This window comes from Eubalaena glacialis, chromosome 8 (genome assembly GCF_028564815.1).
Source record: "Eubalaena glacialis isolate mEubGla1 chromosome 8, mEubGla1.1.hap2.+ XY, whole genome shotgun sequence".
Taxonomy (NCBI): Eukaryota; Metazoa; Chordata; class Mammalia; order Artiodactyla; family Balaenidae; genus Eubalaena; species Eubalaena glacialis.
Genome location: NC_083723.1, coordinates 123,745,607 through 123,766,001, shown reverse-complemented (window position 1 = coordinate 123,766,001; position 20,395 = coordinate 123,745,607). Strand labels below are relative to the sequence as shown.

The following is a 20,395-nucleotide window of genomic DNA, read 5'->3' as shown; positions in this document are numbered from 1 at the left end:
GACTGTACTTAGTGCCACTGAACTGTACCGTTAGATATGGTTACAGTAGTATGTTTTACAGTATGTGACTTGTACCACAGTAAAGAAAAAAAATTTTTAAAAACAGAAGTGGGCTGGGGTGGCCGCCTGTTGTTCCTGGCCTCACCGTCATCAAGGTGCTCCTTACCCCGCTGGGGGCTGGATCCCTGTGAGTTAACCTTGGTCCTCTCTGTTGCTTCGGCTTAAGTACAGTCATTGGGTTCTGTTTCCTGAAAAAGAGGAAACATTGGCTGTGGTTCATAGAATTAAACCCAACGCCATTTTAAAATGGATGGGGATCACTGTCATTTCAAGGTCACAGCCTTGTCGGGTCTGTGACATTCCTTAGGCATTTATTGCAACTAACTTTGAGCTATCTAATTGGGGAAGCTTTGTGCCTTTACTTACCTGTGCTTTTCCTTCTTTCTTAGTAACTCTTGGCCCCCTTATCTAGCAGAGCACATGCATCTCCCTCTTCAGTGGACACTTTTGCCCCCAGCACACACAGAACCAAATGCAAAAAGCATGGAAAGGAAAAAAATCTAATGCACTTCATTTATTCTGCTACCTTGTAAGTCCTGTAAAATTATATTTAAGCTTTGACTTTGTTAATATTCATGTTTCTAAGCACTTTAAGAAAACATATGTATATGAGAGTTTAATTTTTTCCATATACTTTTACACTTTTTTTTTTCTTTTTTTTTTTTTTCTTTGTTTTTGGCTGTGTTGGGTCTTCGTTGCTGTTCGAGGGCTTTCTCCAGTTGCGGCGAGCGGGGGCCACTCTTCATCGCGGTGCGCGGGCCTCTCACTATCGCGGCCTCTCTTGTTGCGGAGCACAGGCTCCAGACGCGCAGGCTCAGTAGTTGTGGCTCACGGGCCTAGTTGCTCCGCGGCATGTGGGATCTTCCCAGACCAGGGATCGAACCCGTGTCCCCTGCATTTGCAGGCAGATTCTCAACCACTGCGCCACCAGGGAAGCCCTCCATATACTTTTAACTTCCATATTCCCCTTTTTGCTTATTTCTTGCTTAACTATTTTAAATGGTTTTCTAAAAAGAAAAGATACTATATGAATACAGTAAACTTATGTTTCGAAATATAGAATAAAGCATAAAAGACAAATTTTAAAATAACTAGCCTATTGATAATCTTTTTCTTTGTGGAATTACAATGAAATGTCTTACGTTAAGTTAAAATTACAGGATTGGAAGTAAGGAGTTAGTTTTTTTTTGGTTGGGGTTTTTTTAGTGACATTTGGGCAATGTGTAAATTTTGTTTTAGGACGCCTCTCATCCTTGCACTCTCAGCTCTCTAAGATGGGGATTGAATCATTACCATGGCCCCTGCCTTTCATGGATGTGTCTTTCAGTGACATACAGTATAGCAGGCGTGAGCTTGCCCTGACACCCGTGAGGAACTTTCTGGGGACCCGTCTGCTGCCTCAGAAGCTGCTGTCTAAAGCAGATCTATAGCTTTGGCACAAGGCACGTCAGGGCTCCGAAAGGGCGTCACTCACAAAGCGCTAGTGGGGGTGTTCACAGTGGAGGGGTGCTGGTGCCTTGAGGGCCTTTGGGGAAGGTGCACGGGGCCTGTGAACTGAACTTGGGAGGCGGAGGAGGCTCCTGAGGCCGCCATGACGAAGTGCCACAAACCCAGTGGCTTGGAACAACGGAACTTTATTCTCCCGCACTCGGGAGGCCAGACGTCCGAGCCCAGGGGTTCCGCAGGGTTGGTCCCGTCTGGAGGCTCCAGGGAGAATCTGTTCTAGGCCTCTGTCCCGGCTTCTGGTGGTTGCTCGTGCTTCCTGGCGTCTCGTGGCTCGTGGCAGCATCACTCTAATCTCTGCCTCCATCGACCTTCTCCTGTGTCTGTGTCCGCTCTCATTTGTAAGGACGTTGGTTATCGGATTTAGGGCCCAACCTAATAATCCAGGGTGACCTCATCTCCAAAGACCTTTGTTCCAAATAAGGTCGCGTTCTGACGTTCCAGGTGGACGTATCTTGTGGGGGCCACCATTCAGCCCACACAGAAAGGCAGGTAGGAGTTCAGTGGCCACCTGGGCCGTGCGCCCAGCAGAGGCAGGCACGAGGACACGGGCCCAGAGTTCAGAAGCTGCCTTTGGAAAGGAAGTGTCCACGGGATCCCAGGGTGTGAAACTCCTAGGGGCCGCGGCGTGTGGAGTGGCTGTGCTGTGGTATGGTGAGGACTTGGCAAGGGTGGTGTGTAACCAGATCTGCTTGCAGAGAGAGAAACGCTCTGCCACGCTTTCCTAGCTAGAGCGTACAACTGTTTGCATGTAAACTGAGATGTTGCATTTTCCAAGTTGTTCTGTTGACCTTCACAGATGAAACACTTTAACATATACTTTCTCCTTCCCAGTAGTACTCTTCAGTAGCTCCCTTGGATGATGCTGGGTTAGCGTGTGATTGGACGGTGTAACGTCATTCCACGATGGGTGGCTTTCATAGACCAGTGACTCAGGTGCCAGTGTGACACTCTGCAGTTACACTTCTCCCCAGGGACGGATAAAATAACCCAACAGGGGGACACCGTGATACTTCCTTAGCCCCAGTTACCTTTTGAATAACGAGAGCTTGAACTTGCCTTCTCAGGAATTTTAATAACTTATTCCAAACAACCTGTTATTGTTGAATGGTTTTGGTTTTTTTGGGTGTTTTTCCTTTTTGGTTTAACTCCAGATACTCTTATTTTCTGTTTCAATGCGTTTCTTCCTTCAGGTACAATTTGAGACTTCATCATAATGTAAATAATACAGATGGTGCTCTCATCGAAAAGTTTTACCAAATGTAGAGAAGCAATGACATTTTATCATATTTTACTTTATTCTCCTGACTTTAAATGCTAACACTTTTGTTATTGATGTTATTACATCAGTAATAATCTAGCCTTATCATGAAGCAAAATACATTTTAGTGTCATTTTGCTTTGCTTGGTCAAGCTTTTTACATTAAAAACATATAGTGTTATAGATCCACCTCAAAACTGAAAACCCCAGGCTAATCATGAGAAAAACATCAAATTCCAGTCGAAGGGCATCCTCCAAAGTATCTGCCCAGTACTCCTCAAAACTACCGAGACCATCAAGTCAAGGTTTGAAGAGCTCTCACTGCCAAGAGGAGCCCAAGGAGACGGGGCTGCATGTGAGGTGCTGTCCTGGAGGGACAGAAACTAAGGCAATTGAATAATTGTAACAAACGTACCACAGTGATGTAAGACGCTAGTGATTGAGGGCACACATTTCACCACCTGGGGGCTGGTGATGCTCCAGAGGGAACAGAGGGAGACCCCCTCTCACAGCAAAGACCCCGAGGGCCCAGCTCTCCATGTCCTGCTGGCTTGGGGGCTGCAGGTGTGAGCAGGGAAGTCCTGGGGGGCCTGGCGGGGAGTCACAGCCCCAGCGGACTCAGGAGAACGTGGGCCGTGCCCCACACAGCCCCGTCATCGGGGTGGACCCTGCCGGCTGGAGCACTGATCCTGACATGGTTGTTGGATTGTGACTCAGAGTATGGGATAGATACCGTGAGTCCATACTGAGGTAGACAGACAGACAGACAGACAACTCTCCTCTACAGAAATGTTCCAAGTACAGTAAGTTCCCTACATACGAATGAGTTCCGTTCCAAGAGTGCATTCGTAAGTCTAAATTTGTAAGTCCAACAAAGTTAGCCTAGGTACCCAGCTAACACAATCGGCTGTATAGTACTGTACTATAATAGGTTTAGAATACTTTTCACACTAATAATACATTAAAAACAAACACAAAAAATAAAGAACATTTTTAATCTTACAGTACAGTACCGTGAAAAGTACAGTAGTACAGTACAACAGCTGGCATCCAGGGGCTGGCATCGAGTGACAGGCAAGAAGAGTTACTGACTGGAGGAGGGAGAGGAGGTGGGAGATAATAGAGCTGAAGGATGGTCAGCAATAGGAGATGGAGGGCAAGCTGCAATTTCCCTCACGCCTGACCTTGATGGCACAGGTTCTGGTTCCTTGCTGGATTCAATTCTATCTACCCTGTTGAAAAAACGATCCAGCGATGTCTGGGTAGCAGCTCTTTTTTTCTTATCATAGATGACACGGTGGCACTGGATTGCTGAACGGCTGCTGCAACCTTCGTGTACCGTTCGTTGTACGTTCAGGTCCTGTGCCTCAAAAACTACCAGTGCCTCCTCAGATGCAGAGAACCCCCTTGCCATTTCCTGCGTCGTGAATCTCTTTGGTTCTTCAGTTACTTCTTCTTCCTCTGTCTCCGTCCTTTCTCTGGGCCTCCAATTCCATCAGGTCTTCATCAGTCAGCTCCTCGTGTTGCACAGCAAGGAGTTCAGTGAAGTCGTCCTCCTGCACCTCTAGCTCCAGCTTCTCACTGAGGGTCTCTGAGTTGCTGAAGACCTCTTTGGACTCTTCATCCACCTTCTCAAATCCACAAAAATCATGAACAAACTGCGGGGAGAGGTTCTTCCAAACCCCATTCACGGTGACGGCCGTAACCTCATGCCAAGCAAAGCCAATTTTTTTGTATGGCCTGTAGATGTTACAGTCCTTCGAAGATTGTCGCAGGGTTGTTCCTGATTCGTCAGTCGCCTTTACTGCCTGACGAAAAGTGTGACATAAATAATATTTCTTGAAAGTCGCTATAACTCCCTGGTCCATAGGTTGGATGAGCAACGTAGTATTCAGTGGCAGATGCACTACTTTGACATTGGGATGCAAGTCATCCATGAACGGGGGGGTCGCCCGGAGCGCTGTGGAGCAGCAAAAGGATGTGGAATGGGACGTCCTTCTCGAAGCAACGTTTCTCCACCTGCGGGATCAAGTGGTGGAAAAACCAGTCCTGGAACATGGCCTGTGTAACCCAGGCCTTGGGGTTACTCTTCCACACAACAGGAAGAGAGCCCTCGGCTATGTTTCTAAGGGCCCTTGGGTTCTCTGAATGATAAACTAAGAGAGGCTTCAGCTTCGTATCACCGGAAACATTGCCACCAAACAACAGAGTTAGCCTGTCCTTTGTTGCTCTATAGCCTGGCATCAACTTTCCCTCCTTACTGATGTAACTCTGGTCTGGCATCCTTTTCCAGTACAGTCCTGTCTCGCCCACGTTAAAAACCTGCTCAGGTAAATACGCGCCTTGAATTTCTTGAAGCGTTTCAGGAAATTCCCGGGCAGCTACCGTATATCTGCACTCGCTGCCTCGCCACTTACTTTTACGTTGTGAAGGTTGGCTCCAGCCTTGAACCGATGAAGCCAGCCATGGCTGGCATTAAAAGATGCGCGCTCTGATTCTTTGCTGTGTTTCTTCTTCAAGTCTTCATAAAGGCTTTTAGCTTTCTTTTGAATGAGCATTAAGCTGAGCAGGACTCAACACTAATGCTGGTCCTGCATCCACACAATGAGAAGTTTCTCCATCTCCTCCACCACTTTTCCACGCTTCTTCGATATTATTGTCTGCACAGCAGACTTCACATGTTCCATGATCTTGTCCTTGTTCTTCAGAATCGTGCCGATGGTTGAACAACTTATTTTATAAGAATGAGCGATGTCTACCATCTTTTCACCTCACTCCACTCTCTCAATTATTTTCACTTTTGTTTCCATCGTTATCGCTTGGCACTTCTTAGCAGTACCGGCTACATCACCACTGCTTTTACACTTGCTTCTGGACACCCTGGGCTTGAAATAAAGATATTGTACTCCTGTACTCTATACAGTACTGCACAGTAAAGTACGCAAGAGCACAACCACTTGTCAAAGATGCACACTCGTGACAGTGTACGCCAGACACATGAACTAACTAACGTGATTGGACATGCGAAGGCATATTCACCTCTTTGAAAGTTCGCAACTTGAAGGTTCACATGTAAGGGATTTACTGTAATTTATGCAGATGCTTCGCCCTCAGGGAGGTGGACCATGACTTCCCTGCCAAGACTGCAGTGTGGGAAGAGTCCCTGTAGGGGAAAGACCCGACAGATCCTACCTGGGCCGGTGATCCAGGTGTTGAGGTATGTTGACAGCAGGTACCCTAGATACAGTGGGATGCGAAGACACTTCACCTTCTGGTCTTCCTGCTAAAACACACAAACCTCAAAATTGAGATCATGAGAAAAACATCGTACAAATCCGGAATGAGGGCCGTTCTACAGAATGCCTGTCCAGTACTCCTGGTCAGGGTCTCAAGGTCAGGTACTCAAGGTCATCAAACACAAGGAATGTCTGAGAAGCCATCATTGCCTAGGGCAGGCTACGGAGCATGATGACTAAATGTGCTGTCCTGGATGGGGTCCTGGGACAGAAAAAGGATGTTAGGGGAAAACTAAGGCAACCCTATTAAAGTGTGAACTTTTTAGTAATGTGTCAGTGATGGTTCGTTGGTTCTGACAGATGTGCCAGAGGAATGTCAGATGTTATCTTTTTTTTAAACTTTTTTTTAATTTTTGGCTGTGTTGGGTCTTCGTTTCTGTGCGCAGGCTTTCTCTAGTTGCGGCGAGCGGGGGCCACTCTTCATCGCAGTGCGTGGGCTTCTCATTGCCGTGGCTTCTCTTGTTGTGGAGCACAGGCTCTAGACGCGCAGGCTCAGTAGTTGTGGCTCACGGGCTTAGTTGCTCTGTGGCATGTGGGATCTTCCCAGACCAGGGCCCGAACCCGTGTCCCCTGCATTGGCAGGCAGATTCTTAACCACTGCGCTACCAGGGAAGCCCATCAGATGTTATCTTTAGGGGAAATCTGGTATGGGGTATATAAGGAACTGCAGTGTCTTCACAACTTCTCTATATAAATCTAAAGCTATTCAAAATAAAATGTTTATTTAAATATTTTTGAAAATTAAGAGACAAATTAAGATGTTATCCCAAAAATATGTTTAACACAAAGCTCACAGTGTTTTAAAAATTCTAAAAGTTGGAATATTTCTTTTCATAGTATTTTAAGATTTTATTTCAGATATTCGTATTGTGATGTTAACATCTATAAAATGTGCACTCCTTTTATGAAAATTCTTGATTTAATTAACAGACAAACTATCTTGCAACGGTTCCTTTCTGGGAGATGGAGTGTTACATTTTATTGTAGTTTCCCCCTTGATGTCCTTCATTTGCGTTTTAGGAGAATGGATTTGACCGGCACTCTGTAAGTTAAATGTTAGTTACGCGTGTGCTCGCCTGCACTGGTCCTTTGAGCCTGTGTCTGCACGGATCCCCTCTGAATAGGCTTCGAGGAAACGACTCGCCTAGCAGCCTGGTAGTCATCATCCTTGGCAGTGCGGGAGCAGTGATGGCAGAGAAGGACCGGGACTTTCCGTGTGGCTGTCGTATGAACGTCCTGCATTCCAGTTCTTTCCTGTGCAAGGCTCCTATTTTCCGGGAGATAAACGTTTTGAGAAAAATGGAAGCATGCTGACTCAAATTCCATCCATCCATTCACTGACTGCCACTTACCTGGTTCATAAGCCCGGACTTGTCCTGTGGTAGCGCTCGTGACGGTGTAGTGACGGTTCATGTGTCTCCCCCACTGGTTTGTAGTACCTGCAAGGCAGCGGCGTGTGTGTTGGGTCCCCAGGGACCCCCAGCCTCTAGCATGGTGGAAGCTGTCGGGAGCAGGTGGCTGTGGGCGCCTCGCCTGCGTCCAGGTTCTCCTATTTGAACAGCTCTGACCGAGGGTGTTCCTTGGCAGCTGGGCTTGTGGGCGCAGGGCAGGAATGTCAGAGGTAACGCCCCAGGGTAACCCCTCACCAAAGAGGGCGGGGTGCTCCTGACTAGGAGGCAGTTCTGAGGTCCGTGCGCGGCCTCTCCGGGGTCCCCAGCAGCTGCGACTCTGCACAGAGCTGTGACCTGCTTACTGGAGCTCCCTTTTTGACTCTTTCCTTCCGTCTCACTTCCCCTGGTCTCGGGGTCAGCTTTGGGAGAACCCACACTGAGACCATATGCAGTAAGTCGGTATCGAGGAAATTAATTAGCATAGTAAGTGAGTAAGATCCTGACCATTCAAAGAAATTATCATCCAGGAAGAAAAAGATCATCAGAGCTGTGCAGATCACATGAATGAGACATAAAGTGATGACTGATGAGAAGTACAGATAGAACATGCGTATTCAGGGGAAGAAGTCGCTGCAGACTTCCCTCCTTACCCTCCTGACTCAGGGTCGGCTCCTGCCTTGTGACCTTGAGCCATCCAGCACCTCACCTGTCGCGTGGCTCACATCCCGGTGCCCTCGCTCTGCCAGCTGGTGAGCTGGGAGGACAGAGATGTGTCTGCTGTGTCCCCTCGTGTCTCGACACTGGGACAGTGCCCTGCAGACAGTAGCTTCACAGGTGTGTTGGACCTGTGCGTTGATGGGGAGACTAAGTGGCAGAGTTTCCATGAGGAGAGGGTTGGAGTCTTGGGCACGGATTCAAATCCCACTCCAGTCACTGCCTAACTTTCTGACTTCAGGCCCGTTGCTCAGTCAGCTCATACGTAAAGTGAAGAAATCGAGGCACACCCTTCAAGGTCGTGACATAAATTAAATGAGGTCATTTCCTGTAGTACTTGGAGTTACAGCACAGAAATGAGCGTTCAGATGTTCACTGCCTTTATGGAGAAGATGGCATTTGAGGTTGGGTTGAAATTGGACGAGAAAAAGTAGAGAAGGAAGTTTAAATTACAGCAGAAGGAACAAATGCCAGAAAGTGAGATTAAGGATAGTAGGGAGCTTAGCAGGGAGCTGTGTGCCTGGACCCAAGAACAGGAAGTAGGGAAATGAGGTCACGGAGAAGCCAGACCACGAAGGTTCGTGAATGCCAGCCTGAGTCTTCTGACTTTATTCCACGAGCAGGAGGGGAGATATTTGAGAAGGGAACTGTCCAGGAGGTGATGGGATTATGAACTATGGGTTACAGTACCCTGAAGAGAGGTCAGAAATGAAAATAGAGGTTTGGGAGTGGTTCACATAGTTTATCATGAAATTGCCAAACCAGTCATCACATACGGAGTGTTTACCACAGTAGGAAATAGAATAACAGGGGCTCCTTTCCACAATCAAGGAACTTGGTTAGTGTCGTGCTGTTTAACACTTATCTTGCTAATTAGTGTGTACAATATAGTAATTTTTTTCTTCTGGGATATTTCCCAGGTAATCTAAATCTTCCCCAAATGTACAGATTGGTGTGGGCCCAGCAGCATTGTCAAAGAGGTCTCTTGGAGATGTATTCTTTGAGTGAACCAGGAGATAGGAGTGAGGTCCTCGCGGGCAGTGGGCCATTGTCCGGCTACAGGCACAGCTTTGGAGTCACATTACCTTGTCATTCCTTTTGCCAACTGTCAATTAACTTCTACAGAAATTTAATTTAAACAATAAAGACTACTTTATGTGTATTTGTTCACATCGTTACTGTTTTCAGGGCTCCTTGTCTCCTTGTGTAGATCCTTATTTCCATGTCATGTTTATATAAATGATGCCTTCAAATTTTTTAAATTTCCAGTTATTCCTTGCTAGTATATAGAAATACAGTGGCATGGTTTTTTTGTTGTTGTTTTTTACTAACTGCATTCTCTGACCTTGCTAAACTCCTTTTTTAGATCTGGGAACTTTTTTTGTGGATTCTTTGGTGTTTTTTATGTAGAAAATCATATAGTCTGCCAAAAGAGACAGTTTTGCTTTTTCCTTTTATATCCGTAGCCTTCTTTTTTTTTTTTTTTTTTTTTTTTTTTGGCTGTGTTGGGTCTTCGTTTCTGTGCGAGGGCTTTCTCTAGTTGCGGCAAGCGGGGGCCACTCTTCATCGCCGTGCGCGGGCCTCTCACTATCGCGGCCTCTCCTGTTGCGGAGCACAGGCTCCAGACGCGCAGGCTCAGTAGTTGTGGCTCACGGGCCTAGTTGCTCCGTGGCATGTGGGATCCTCCCAGACCAGGGCTCGAACCCGTGTCCCCTGCATTGGCAGGCAGATTCTCAACCTCTGCGCCACCAGGGAAGCCCCATTTTTTTTTCTTGCCTTCTTGTGCTAGTGAGGACAGCAGTGTTGAGTACCAGGAGCTTCTCGCTCTTACAGGGAGAACACTTCTTATTTTCCATTAAGTCTGTTAGCAGTAGATTTTTCACGCATACTCTTAATCTGATAGAGGAAGTTCTTTATTATTACTGATATTTGCCTTTTTCTTCTTTCCTTTTTAGCAGAAGACTCAGAAAGTGGTGTTTACATGCGATTCATGAGGTCACACAAGTGTTACGACATCGTTCCAACCAGCTCCAAGCTTGTGGTCTTTGATACCACGTTACAAGTGAGTGTGCCCAGTTTCCCTGAATCTGGGGTATGTTATTCGGTGCCGGCTTTGTCGGGTAAGTTAAGTCCAGCAATACCCGCAGACAGTGTCCAGTCCTTCCTGCACGTTGGGTCCCGTGCTGAGGCTTTGTCTGCGTTGTCAGTCGTCACGGCAGCCTTCTGAGCAACGTGCTGCTTTACGGATAAGGAAGCTCATTATCTAGAGTTTGCTCGCATTCTAGCATTTAAGAACCCAGCCCACAGAGCTGGTGAGTGACGGGGTCTGGAACTGGCGCTCGGGTCTGTGTGATGCGTGCTGGCTCCAAGCCTTTAACCGCTAGCTGCACCTCCTCCCTCGGCATGTCCTGAAGGCCTTAGCTATTTAGTAGAACAATGAAGTTGAAATAATACTGGTTAAAAAGAAAGCGTCACTCAGGTGGGTAATCTCTTAAGAGAAAACTCTACTGATCTCTTTCGGCAGAAAATTTGAACCTGATTATTTTGGTATTAAAATTATGCTTATTGTAACTCGTTTTATACCGATATGACTTACAATCAGACGTGAAAAGTCCCAAATAATACATTCAGTGCGATGACCAAATTACATCCGGTGTAATAAAATACATGTGCGTACACAGGTATACGTGTGTGCATTTGGTGTATAGAGTTATACATAAATCTTTACCGAGCAGTATTGTTCTCACCTGGGTTCCCCAAAAGTAGATGCTGAGCCAGGAATTCATGGGCAGTGGGCACTTTATTAGGGCGTCCTGCCAGGAGAGCCCCTGAGGGACTGGGGGAGAAGGAGAAGGGGCAAAGGCCAGGGAGGGCAGCCTCCACTGACCCCTCAGGGGGACCCCAGCGGGTAAGGTGCCTGTGCGAGTTCACCCCGGCCTCTTTCAGTCTCGTCCAGGGCTGTCCTGGGAGATGTGTGCCCCGGCCCTGCCAGCTCTTCCCAGCGCTCGGGGCCCTCTCCCCAGGCCTCCCCCGCCTGCTCTGCTGGCTCCCCCAGCGGCCCGCCCTGTGGCTCTTCCTTGAGGACGCCTGGGCTCTGGGAGCTACTTTGCCTGCATCCAGTCTCAGCTGCACAGGATTCTCAAGAATGTAGATATGGCTTAGTTCTTAATTTTATTTTCCAATTTTTTTTTTTTATAAATTGGCCAAAAATCCTATGACTTTGCTAAATTCACTTCGGACCAGGTAACCTTCAAGGTCCCTTCTACAACTCTGATTCTTTGACACAAAGAGGACAGAGAAGCATCCAGATGCAGTGTTACAGGAAATATTCTCTACCACTGTAACTACAGACTTCAATAGTAAAGTAACTAGAAATTCTGAATTCCCCAAATAAAGAAGTAGATCAACCCGTCTCACCCTCACTCCACCCTCCAAAGACCTGACTGTAGGTTTTCCACCAACAGAAAAGCACATGACAGCGGGTACGCCCTGCACCTGCTTTCACTCTTGCTCAGCTTTTCCCGTGTTGTAAAATTAACTCTTTTCTGAATTTAGAATTTAGCCAGAGTGAGTAAGACATGAAAAATGTGATGCTTTATGGATCATCGGAGGTCACTAATCCAGTGACTCTCACTTCCCTAATTAATAGAAGCTGCATGTGCCTGTCTCCTGCAAGTCACGAATCCTTGAGGCTCTAAGCTTTAAAGGAGCTAAAATTGGTTACCATGGAAATGGGGGGGTTGGCACTGGTTACAGCAAGTTAAAGATGTGTTTGAAAGGGCTGAGTCGACTGTTGTCTGGACACAGACAGCAGTTGTGGTCATGGACATGTCTCGAGAACGAGGGAAGCGAGCAGGGGAGACACAGCCCGTCCCCGAGACCAGGTGACCATCCTCTGGGCGGGGTCGTGGCCTAGATGGCTCCCTGCGTGCGCGTGTGATAGGACAGCACGGAGCCACTGAGGAGGGTGGAAAAAACGTTTGTGGAGAATGTGTTTGTTTGTGTTTTTTTTAAGATTTAATTTTTTATTTATTTTTGGCTGTGTTGGGTCTTCGTTGCTGCATGCGGGCTTTCTCTAGTTGTGGTGAGCGGGGGCTACTCTTCGTTGCGGTGCGTGGGCTTCTCATTGTGGTGGCTTCTCTTGTTGTGGAGCACGGGGTCTAGGCGCGCGGGCTTCAGTAGTTGTGGCACGTGGGCTCAGTAGTTGTGGCTCGCGGGCTCTAGAGCGCAGGCTCAGTAGTTGTGGCTCACAGGCTTAGTTCCTCCGCGGCACGTGGGATCTTCCCGGACCAGGGCTCGAACCCATGTCCCCTGCATTGGCAGGTGGATTCTTATCCACTGCGCCACCGGGGACGTCCCCTAATGTATTTATTTTTAAGTTAAAAAAAAGCAGGTTGCAGAACAGCACTTATATTCTGACCAAGTTACCCTGAGGACCCAGAGTATCAGAGACACAGCTGGTCTGGGAACCAGTCAGCCGTTCACAGGTGAACTGAAAACGGGGTCGCAGACAACAGAGGCGACTGGGACAGCCCGAGAAGAGAGGGAGAGAAGGGCCGCCCGGCCCGGGTGGCCGCGCCCTCAGCCTCCAGCTCGGCCTCTGCGAGGCCCATGGGCCTCCCGCAGGCGGGGCTGTGACGCACCCCAGGGTCCTGTCGCTGTGTCTCGCGTGGGTGTGAGAGACGACGCCTTGGTCCTGGTGCCCCGGAAGCCCAGTGCACGTCCTGGAGTCGCGTCCCTCCCCCTCGGCCCGCCTGGTTCTCCCTCGGCGTCGGTGGTCGTCCGGAGCCCCGACTGCGGGGTGACTGAGGGAGGGGGTGATGCCCGACTCCCCCCGGCTCCCTCACCCGGGGCCGCGGGGCGCCCGGCGCTCAGGCTGGATGGTCACTCGGCATCTCAGCCGAGTTGTTCCTTCCCGACCAGGGCCCCGTAGTAAGCCAGGAACTATTTCTCAAGAGGAAAACCATTACCTGCAGAAGAAGGCATGGCTTTTTGCTGTTTGTTTGTTTTTTCCGAAAACCCAGTGACTCTCCTGCTGGTGCCTGATGGGGGCCTCATTCGGCGTCCCCAGCTCGGCCTGGCGGGGGGGGGGGGTCCCAGGCCCGGGTGGACGAGGGGCCTGCCCTGCTGCAGAGCTGTGTCTTGCTCTGGGCCCCTCTGAAGCCTCCCTCTGACCGTGTCAGAGCAGCGCTCAGACTCGGTGTGTGCCGCTCGCGAAGACCTGTCGCGGGTGGCAGGGGTGCGGGCAGCAGCCTGAGTGGCATGGGGGTCTCTCCAACGCTCCAGGCCGTGGCCTCCCTCACCCTGACCCCTCACTGGCTGGCTGGCCGATGTCACACCGAGGCGTCTAAAGCATTGCCACTTCCTGCCCATCAGACCAGTCAGCACGGTGTCACCGATGTCACGGGACCATGTGACATGAGGCCTGTGGGGTGGTCAGCATCGCTGCAGACTGTGCAGAGAGCCAGAGGTGAGGGTGTGAGAGCGTGCCGTGCCAGGTCAAGGCAGACTGCTTCTCGGGGTCCTTGTACGTTGGTACAGAGAAAAAGTGTGCGCGGCTGACGGCTGCAGGGCCCTGCGATGCTGCATCTGGAGTTCCAGGAATCCAGTCACTCTGGGAGACGCGGTCACAGCCAGACGGGCAGCTTCCCTGGGGTGTGACGGTCAGCCTCTCCATCTGCGCACTTCCCCAGGGATGCTCTGCTGCGCTTGGCTTGCCAATCTGGTAGCTTCAGGGGCGTCCTCCCTGGTCCTCCTCGGCACGATATCCCTCGCCCCGTGGGTCCGAGAGCCAGTGTAGGGATCCCAGTGACATACTCAGGACTGAGCGGATAACCACAGTGTGGCCTGCAGCCCCGTGAGCTCCTTGTGCTTGACCTTGGCTGAGCCTCCGTCTGTCACCTGACTGACTGTAAGCCCCCGCTTTGACCAGTGACCACACTGGCATTTGGGGTTCTAGGAATTAGTGTCCACTCAGAGCCAGCATCCGGTCACCCTGGAAAGTCTGCGTCTCCTTTTCCCCAGTGCTCAGTCATCCTAGGAAGTGGGGCAGGAGTAACAGCACGTCCTGGGCGGGGCACCGTCCTCGGGGGACCCCGCCCCCCTCAGAACTCTGGGGCTCTGGGTCTGAGAGCGGCTCAGGTCTGGAAACGGTGAGAGGACAAGACTCCATGTTGGTGACTCAAGTTGGGATTTTGGCCCCTGGACTGAGAATTTTTCTTGTTACGTAGATCAGGCAACGCTTCAGAAGGCCATGCATCTGTCTCACTCCTAGGGACGCTGTAACTGGTTAGCCACGACCAAACTGTCTGCGAATCAGAACATTCTCACCCCTGGCCACGTGCCTGCCCTGCTCCCTCAGGACCTGCCACCACGCTGGCATCAGTGAGGCCGTCATGGTGCTGCCCCCTGCAGAGCGCAGCCATCACGCAGCTTCTCAGGGGGTAGGGGTCCCCGCACGCAGACGTTGCTCAAAAACCTGGGGAGGCTGTGACCTCGGGGCCCTTTTGGGGAAGGTAGCTGAGGGCTGGGTGTGCAGGCCGCATGTGCTGAAATCTCCCTAAGCCTGTGGGTTCACTCTTCCTCGTTAGGCCTCCGAAGTTCTGGCATCTCGGCCTCCTCAAACATGCACTCGGCAATGCCCTGCATTTCAAGGCAGTCAACTCAGAAAGCTTTAGAGCCGTTTCCAGTGGCATGCACTAAACATTAGACCCACATTTCTGGTAAATCCACCTGTGTCAATAAACTCTACCGTATCCAGTGTTAAATTCCCTCTCCTTGGTCTAATATTATTAGAAGCTGTTCCCACGCTTACTTCCCAGGTTTCTGCAGATATGAAGTAGCGAAGCTTTCTTGTGGTTTCCATGTGTGAGGCCCCCTCCCGGGGGCAGGCTGGAGTCTGTCCCCAGTCACAGGTCTCGGGGCGGCACAGGCGGCTGTGGTTGTCTGGAGAATGAGTGACCCCGTGCAAGGCATCTGCCCAGGAGAACTTGCTACTGGGCTTCCAAGCAAAGAAAGGCAATTCTGACACCACACAGCCAGCTGTTTCCACTGCCAGGGGAGGCTCAGAGTCACTCTGGCATTCAGGAATCTCTGCTTCGTCTGAGTCCAACCCTGTCGCTGTGCTGGGTTCCAGGGCTGCACTCCTTGCAAATCAGTGCCCCGGCTTTCACGTCAGAGACCGGGGAGACTGTGAGTTCAGGGTGGTGAAGCTCCGAGTCCGGCAGAGTTACATTTTGTGTTTGATTTAGGAAAGGTCAGCCTGGTAGCTACAAGAGAAGGGCTTTTTAGGGCTGCCATAGAGGCTGCCAGGTTCTCGGTGACCGAGAGTCCCCAGTCGGAGCTTGTCCTTTCCCCGGTGTGTGAGCCCCATCCTCTGGCAGGACTCTGCCCACACCGGATCCCATGTTCCTTTCGCTGCAGTGACAGCTAGTGCAGCAGCCCCTGGCCCCTGCTCTCCTCTGGCGGCTGCAGAGTGGGGCGGGGACACCACGGTCACAGGTGATGCTTGTTCCCTCTCGATGCCGCTGCCTGCGCGGGGTCACTGGGAATCTGAGTCCCCGCTGACCCAGAGCTCAGCACTGTGTTCAGGCCCAAAGACATGAGCCCGATCCCAAACCCTCTGTCCCCAGAACCCTGCCTGGTGCGTGCGCTTCTGTATCAGTCGGGGTCCAGTCAGGACACAGAAGCCATAGCAGCCAGTGAACAGAAAACTAACGTAAACCAGTGGTAATTGGACGTAAGTCAACTGGGTAACTGACAGGGTAAATACTGACCTCTGAGGCAGCGTTCTCAGACCTGCAGCTGTAGCATCACTAGGAACTTCCGGGAAACACAGACCGTCAGGCCATCTCAGACCCACTAAACCGAAAGTCATGGTGAGGCCCAGTGGTCGTGCCTTACTGAGTCCTTCCAGCGATTCTGGTTCTAGCGCTCTGCGGTTCGAAAACCGCTGCTCTGGGGCGCCATGGAGGTGAGGAAGAGCCTGTGGCGCCTTCCGAGGGGCCGCCTCTGGCTGGGGCTGTGCCTCGGCGGCAGGCAGGGGCAGGGGGCAGCGTGAGGGGGCTGCTCAGGCTGGACTCAGCTGCTGCTGCTGCGGGAGGGAAGCCCACAGGTGGGGATGTGCGCTGCGCCGGGTCCTCTCCCCACAGCCCTGTGTCCTACCCTCCAGGCGCTGCGGAACACGACCTCATCTGGACACAGGGCCGCTGAGAGGTAATTAGTTAAGAAGGTGTCGGTCCTAGCCCACCGTGATTGGCGTCGTTGCAAAAAGGGGAGATGTGGACACAGAATCATGCATATGGGGAGAGTACCAGTGACAACGAAGGCAGAAATCGGTGTGACGCTTGTACAAGCCAAGGGGTGTCAGGGCTTGCCTGCACACCACCAGCGGCCAGGTGAGAAGCCTAGAACAGATTTTTCTGCACAGAAAAGGAACCAAGCCTGCTGACACCTTGATCTCAGACGTCCAGCCTCCAGGACTGAGACGATAAATCTCTGTTGCCTGTGCCCCTAGTTCATGGTGCTCTGTTGTGGCCGCCCTCGCAGACTGATCAGGTGGTCAGCAGGTGAAGCAGCCCTTCTTCAGCCCAGCCCTCCATCCTCGCTGGCCTCCCTCCTGTCAGAGGCTGCAGTAGAGCCCATGGCAGAGTTGAGATGTGGTCCCCAGGGCCCCAGTGTCATGAAGCAGAGTTAGAAGGGAGTGTTTGGGGCTAAGAGACAGTAACTTAGTAAACGGCGGGGTAGAGAGCACACACCATCCCTTCCGGAGAAGTCTGGCAGCGCAGATATACTGATAGGTGTGATTTAATGCCTTCAGATTCTAAATGGTAACTCTTCAGGAGGTATGGAAGGCTCCAAAGTAAATAGAATTTCACAATGGAATCATCACTTGCAGGACCGGGGGGCGAGGGGAACACTGAGAATCATATAGGTCTTCCCTCACAACGGCAGTATGCGGGAATGTGTGTTTTTAGCAACATTCTACTAACAACATTTTTAATAAACTTTTTTAGATTGATAGAAGAGTTGTGAAGATAGTACAGATCGTTCCCATATACCCCACACCCAGTTCCCTCCATTTTTGCCATCTTACGTTAGTATGGTCACATTTGTCACAGTTAACGAACCAGTATTGATACATAATTATTGCCTGAAGTTCATAGTTTGTTTAGATTTCCCTGTGTCTTTCCTGATGTCATTTTTCTGCTTGAGGATCCCATCCAGATTACTGTTAACATTTAGTCGTCACGTCCCCTTAGGCTCCCCTTTGCTGTGACGGTTTCTCAGACTTCCTGGCTTTTGGGAACCTTGACAGTTTTGCAGACCTGGCCAGGTGTGCTGTAGGGTGCCCCCGAATGGAATTTGTCTGCTGTTTTTTTCTCACGACCAGACTTGGATTATGGGCTTTGGGAGGAAGAGCACGGAGGTAAAGTGCCCTTCACGTCGTATCAGAACTGCGTACTGTCCGCCTGACGTACCACTGTCGACCTTAACCTCAGTCACCTGGCTGCGGTACGCCTGTCAGGTTTCTTGACTGTAAAGTTTCCCTTTTCCATACTGTCCTCTTTCGGAGAAGGTTACTCTGCACCGCCCACACGTAAGGAGTGGGGAGTTGAGGGCTGCGCAAGTTAGCTGGAATTCTTCTGCAAGGGACGTGTGTTCCCTCCTTTCTCTTATTTATTCAGTCATTTGTGTCGGCATACGTTTATGGAGAGAGAGAGAGCGATTGCATTGGGTTACAATCCAGTATTACTTTGTTTTATTGTTCAAATCATTCCAGTTGATATGATTTTAATAGTGCCAATGAAAGAGAAAACAGGCAAGTGTCCAAATAAGTGGCTGTTTGCCAAACACGGGTTTTTAGAAGAACATGTAGAAAATATAGAAAGACGAGCATAGAAGTAAGTTGAAGAAGGGCATGACTAGGAGGGGGCTGCCCAGGGTCCTCTTAGTTGGGGTTAGAATCGAGATCCACAAGCGGGAAGCAGGTGCTCGCCTGCTTTAGAAGCAAGAGAGATAAGGGTTCGTTCGCTCTGTTGCGCAAGATTCATGCTGCAGGTGCTGCTAAAGAGGAAGGGAAACTCTTCAGCTCGTTTTGTGCTTTTTCATTGTCAAGGAAAATGATCTTCAAAACGGAAAAAGTACAGTCAATGGTGATTAGAAGAAGTTAAAGCCCAGGATAGGTGTGGATTGCAGGAGGGTGCCTGTTTGCTTTCTGATCCCTAGTTTAATCAGGATGTAGATTGCCAGGCTCTTAGTGGCAGTGGAGGAATGGTGGAGAGCAGGTCTGAGGCCTGACGCCCGAGGTTCCAGGTGAGAGGAAAAAAAGAGTCCTCAAAAAACGGTGGGAAATGTGGTGTCATTCCCAGGTAAGGTGTTTGAATGAATTATTCATAAAGTAATAAAAGTAGTAATCTCTGGAAACCTATCGTGAACTGACCCCAGAAAGTCGGGGAGATGAACCCGATTTCCTTTTAGGACTGTTCGTAGATGTGGTAATATCATGAAAGGCAAATCTGGGTTTCACCTTGACGGTTGACAGAGCCTCGTGCCCTGTCCTGATGGATAAGATGCAGAAGTGTATCTTGGCAGCTCAGTGAATTGCTGGCTTATGGACCTTAGGGGAACGTCAGTGAAATCGCAGCCTGCCTGGGGCGAGGTTCCTAGCTGTACTGGATGCCCCTCGTGGGCCGGGCCACCTGCTACTGCAGCCAGCCCTGCAGGCGTGGTGGGCGGCACCTCCGCTTCCGTAACCGGCTGGGACGAGCAGGTGGGGAAATGCCCCTGCCTCGCACGCGCGGGGAGGACGATCCCGGTGCCATCGAGCCCCTGTCAGGCCCCTGTCCTGCGGCCAGCTCCACCACCCTTCACACACTGACACTGGCTCCCCTGCTAGCCTGTGGCACTCCCGCCCCCGGGACCACGTTCTCAAATAAACCACGTGCGAGCCAGGCTCTGCTTTCTGGGTAAGACACTGCTGGGGCGCCTTAAGATTCTTTCACTCTAAGCTCAGCAGCATCTGGAACAATGACTTGAATACTGACTTTGTTGACCGCATCATCTAATTAACAGTTGACTTGAAACCAGGAGAGAGACCAAATAATAACCAATATCCAGAAAGATTCCTCAATAAGCTGAATTATTCCTAGGCCCAATTAATAAGTAGCTGGCATCCAGAACAGTGGGAATTAGAGCGCGTTCCAGAAGAGAATAAGGCTGGGGGCTCAGAACTGTGGCGGTGTGAGGGTGACCTGACGCGGCCCCGCCCCCATCAGGCTCACACGAGGGGGGACCTGCTAATGCCGACAGCCAGCAGACTGTTAGCCCAGAAGTACAGGCTGTGGTTTTAAGCGTCACGCAGTTTAAAAGTGGTACGAAAGAAGCTTACCTAAAAACAGCAGTCCCTGTTCCTTACACCCTTGTCAAATTCCCCAGAACCAACAGTTCAGCTGTTAAATCTGGCGCTCACTGCCACATTACCTTGATTCATTAGTTTTAGACACTTTTTCCTCCCTAATTCGGTAGCTGGGTTCTTTGTTCCTTGTGTGGCTTCCTTTCTCCCCTCACGCCCAGTGTCACTATCTCAGTACCGGGGTGCTTTCATTCATTTGACTGTGTCATTGAGCCCAGTGGTTTACTGTGGTTACATTTCCTATTTGTACAGTTCAGTGTTATTCCTGGAGCTTAGAATTCTTCCGTTTTTTATTTTCTTTGAACATCTAAGGATTTTTCCACCAGCTAACTTCTCAGTAGGATTTCCTGTGCAGCCAGACCTGGCCCACACGTGTCCAGCTCCACTTGGAGCCACTCCTGCCGGCTCTGCGTCTTCTTGCTCATCACCGTCACCTGAGACTTTCACTGGTTCATGGCGGGAATTGCCTCCACCCTCTCCTGATTTTTGAACACATGCTTTTCTGCTTTCGTGATTTATTCTCTCTGTTTTGGTGGAGCACTTTCTCCAGGAGCTTCCGGTCCTAGACCACTCGGGCTGCATAACAAAACCCCGCAGGCTGGCAGGCTTCACAGGAATTTCTCCCTCAGTCCTGGAGGCTGAGAGTCCAAGACCAAGTGCCGGTGGCGTCAGTTCGTGGCGAGGCCTCTCTTCCTGGCTTGCAGACAGCTGCCTGGAGAGCACGAGAGCTCTGGTCTTTCTCATCAGGACACTAATC

The 20,395-nt window shown here is 50.3% G+C and overlaps 1 protein-coding gene across 3 annotated transcripts in view; it reads left to right on the top strand.

Moving 5' to 3' along the window:
* The window catches only part of PRKAG2 (protein kinase AMP-activated non-catalytic subunit gamma 2), a 284,850-nt gene that overhangs the window by 231,520 nt on the left and 32,935 nt on the right, over positions 1 to 20,395 (top strand). For 2 of the 3 annotated variants that reach the window (XM_061198960.1, XM_061198962.1), the window contains one exon: positions 10,181 to 10,287. In XM_061198960.1, the coding sequence (XP_061054943.1) occupies positions 10,181 to 10,287 (107 nt within the window). The remainder of the gene's footprint in view (positions 1 to 10,180; positions 10,288 to 20,395) is intronic. The other variant, XM_061198961.1, reaches the window with a different exon arrangement.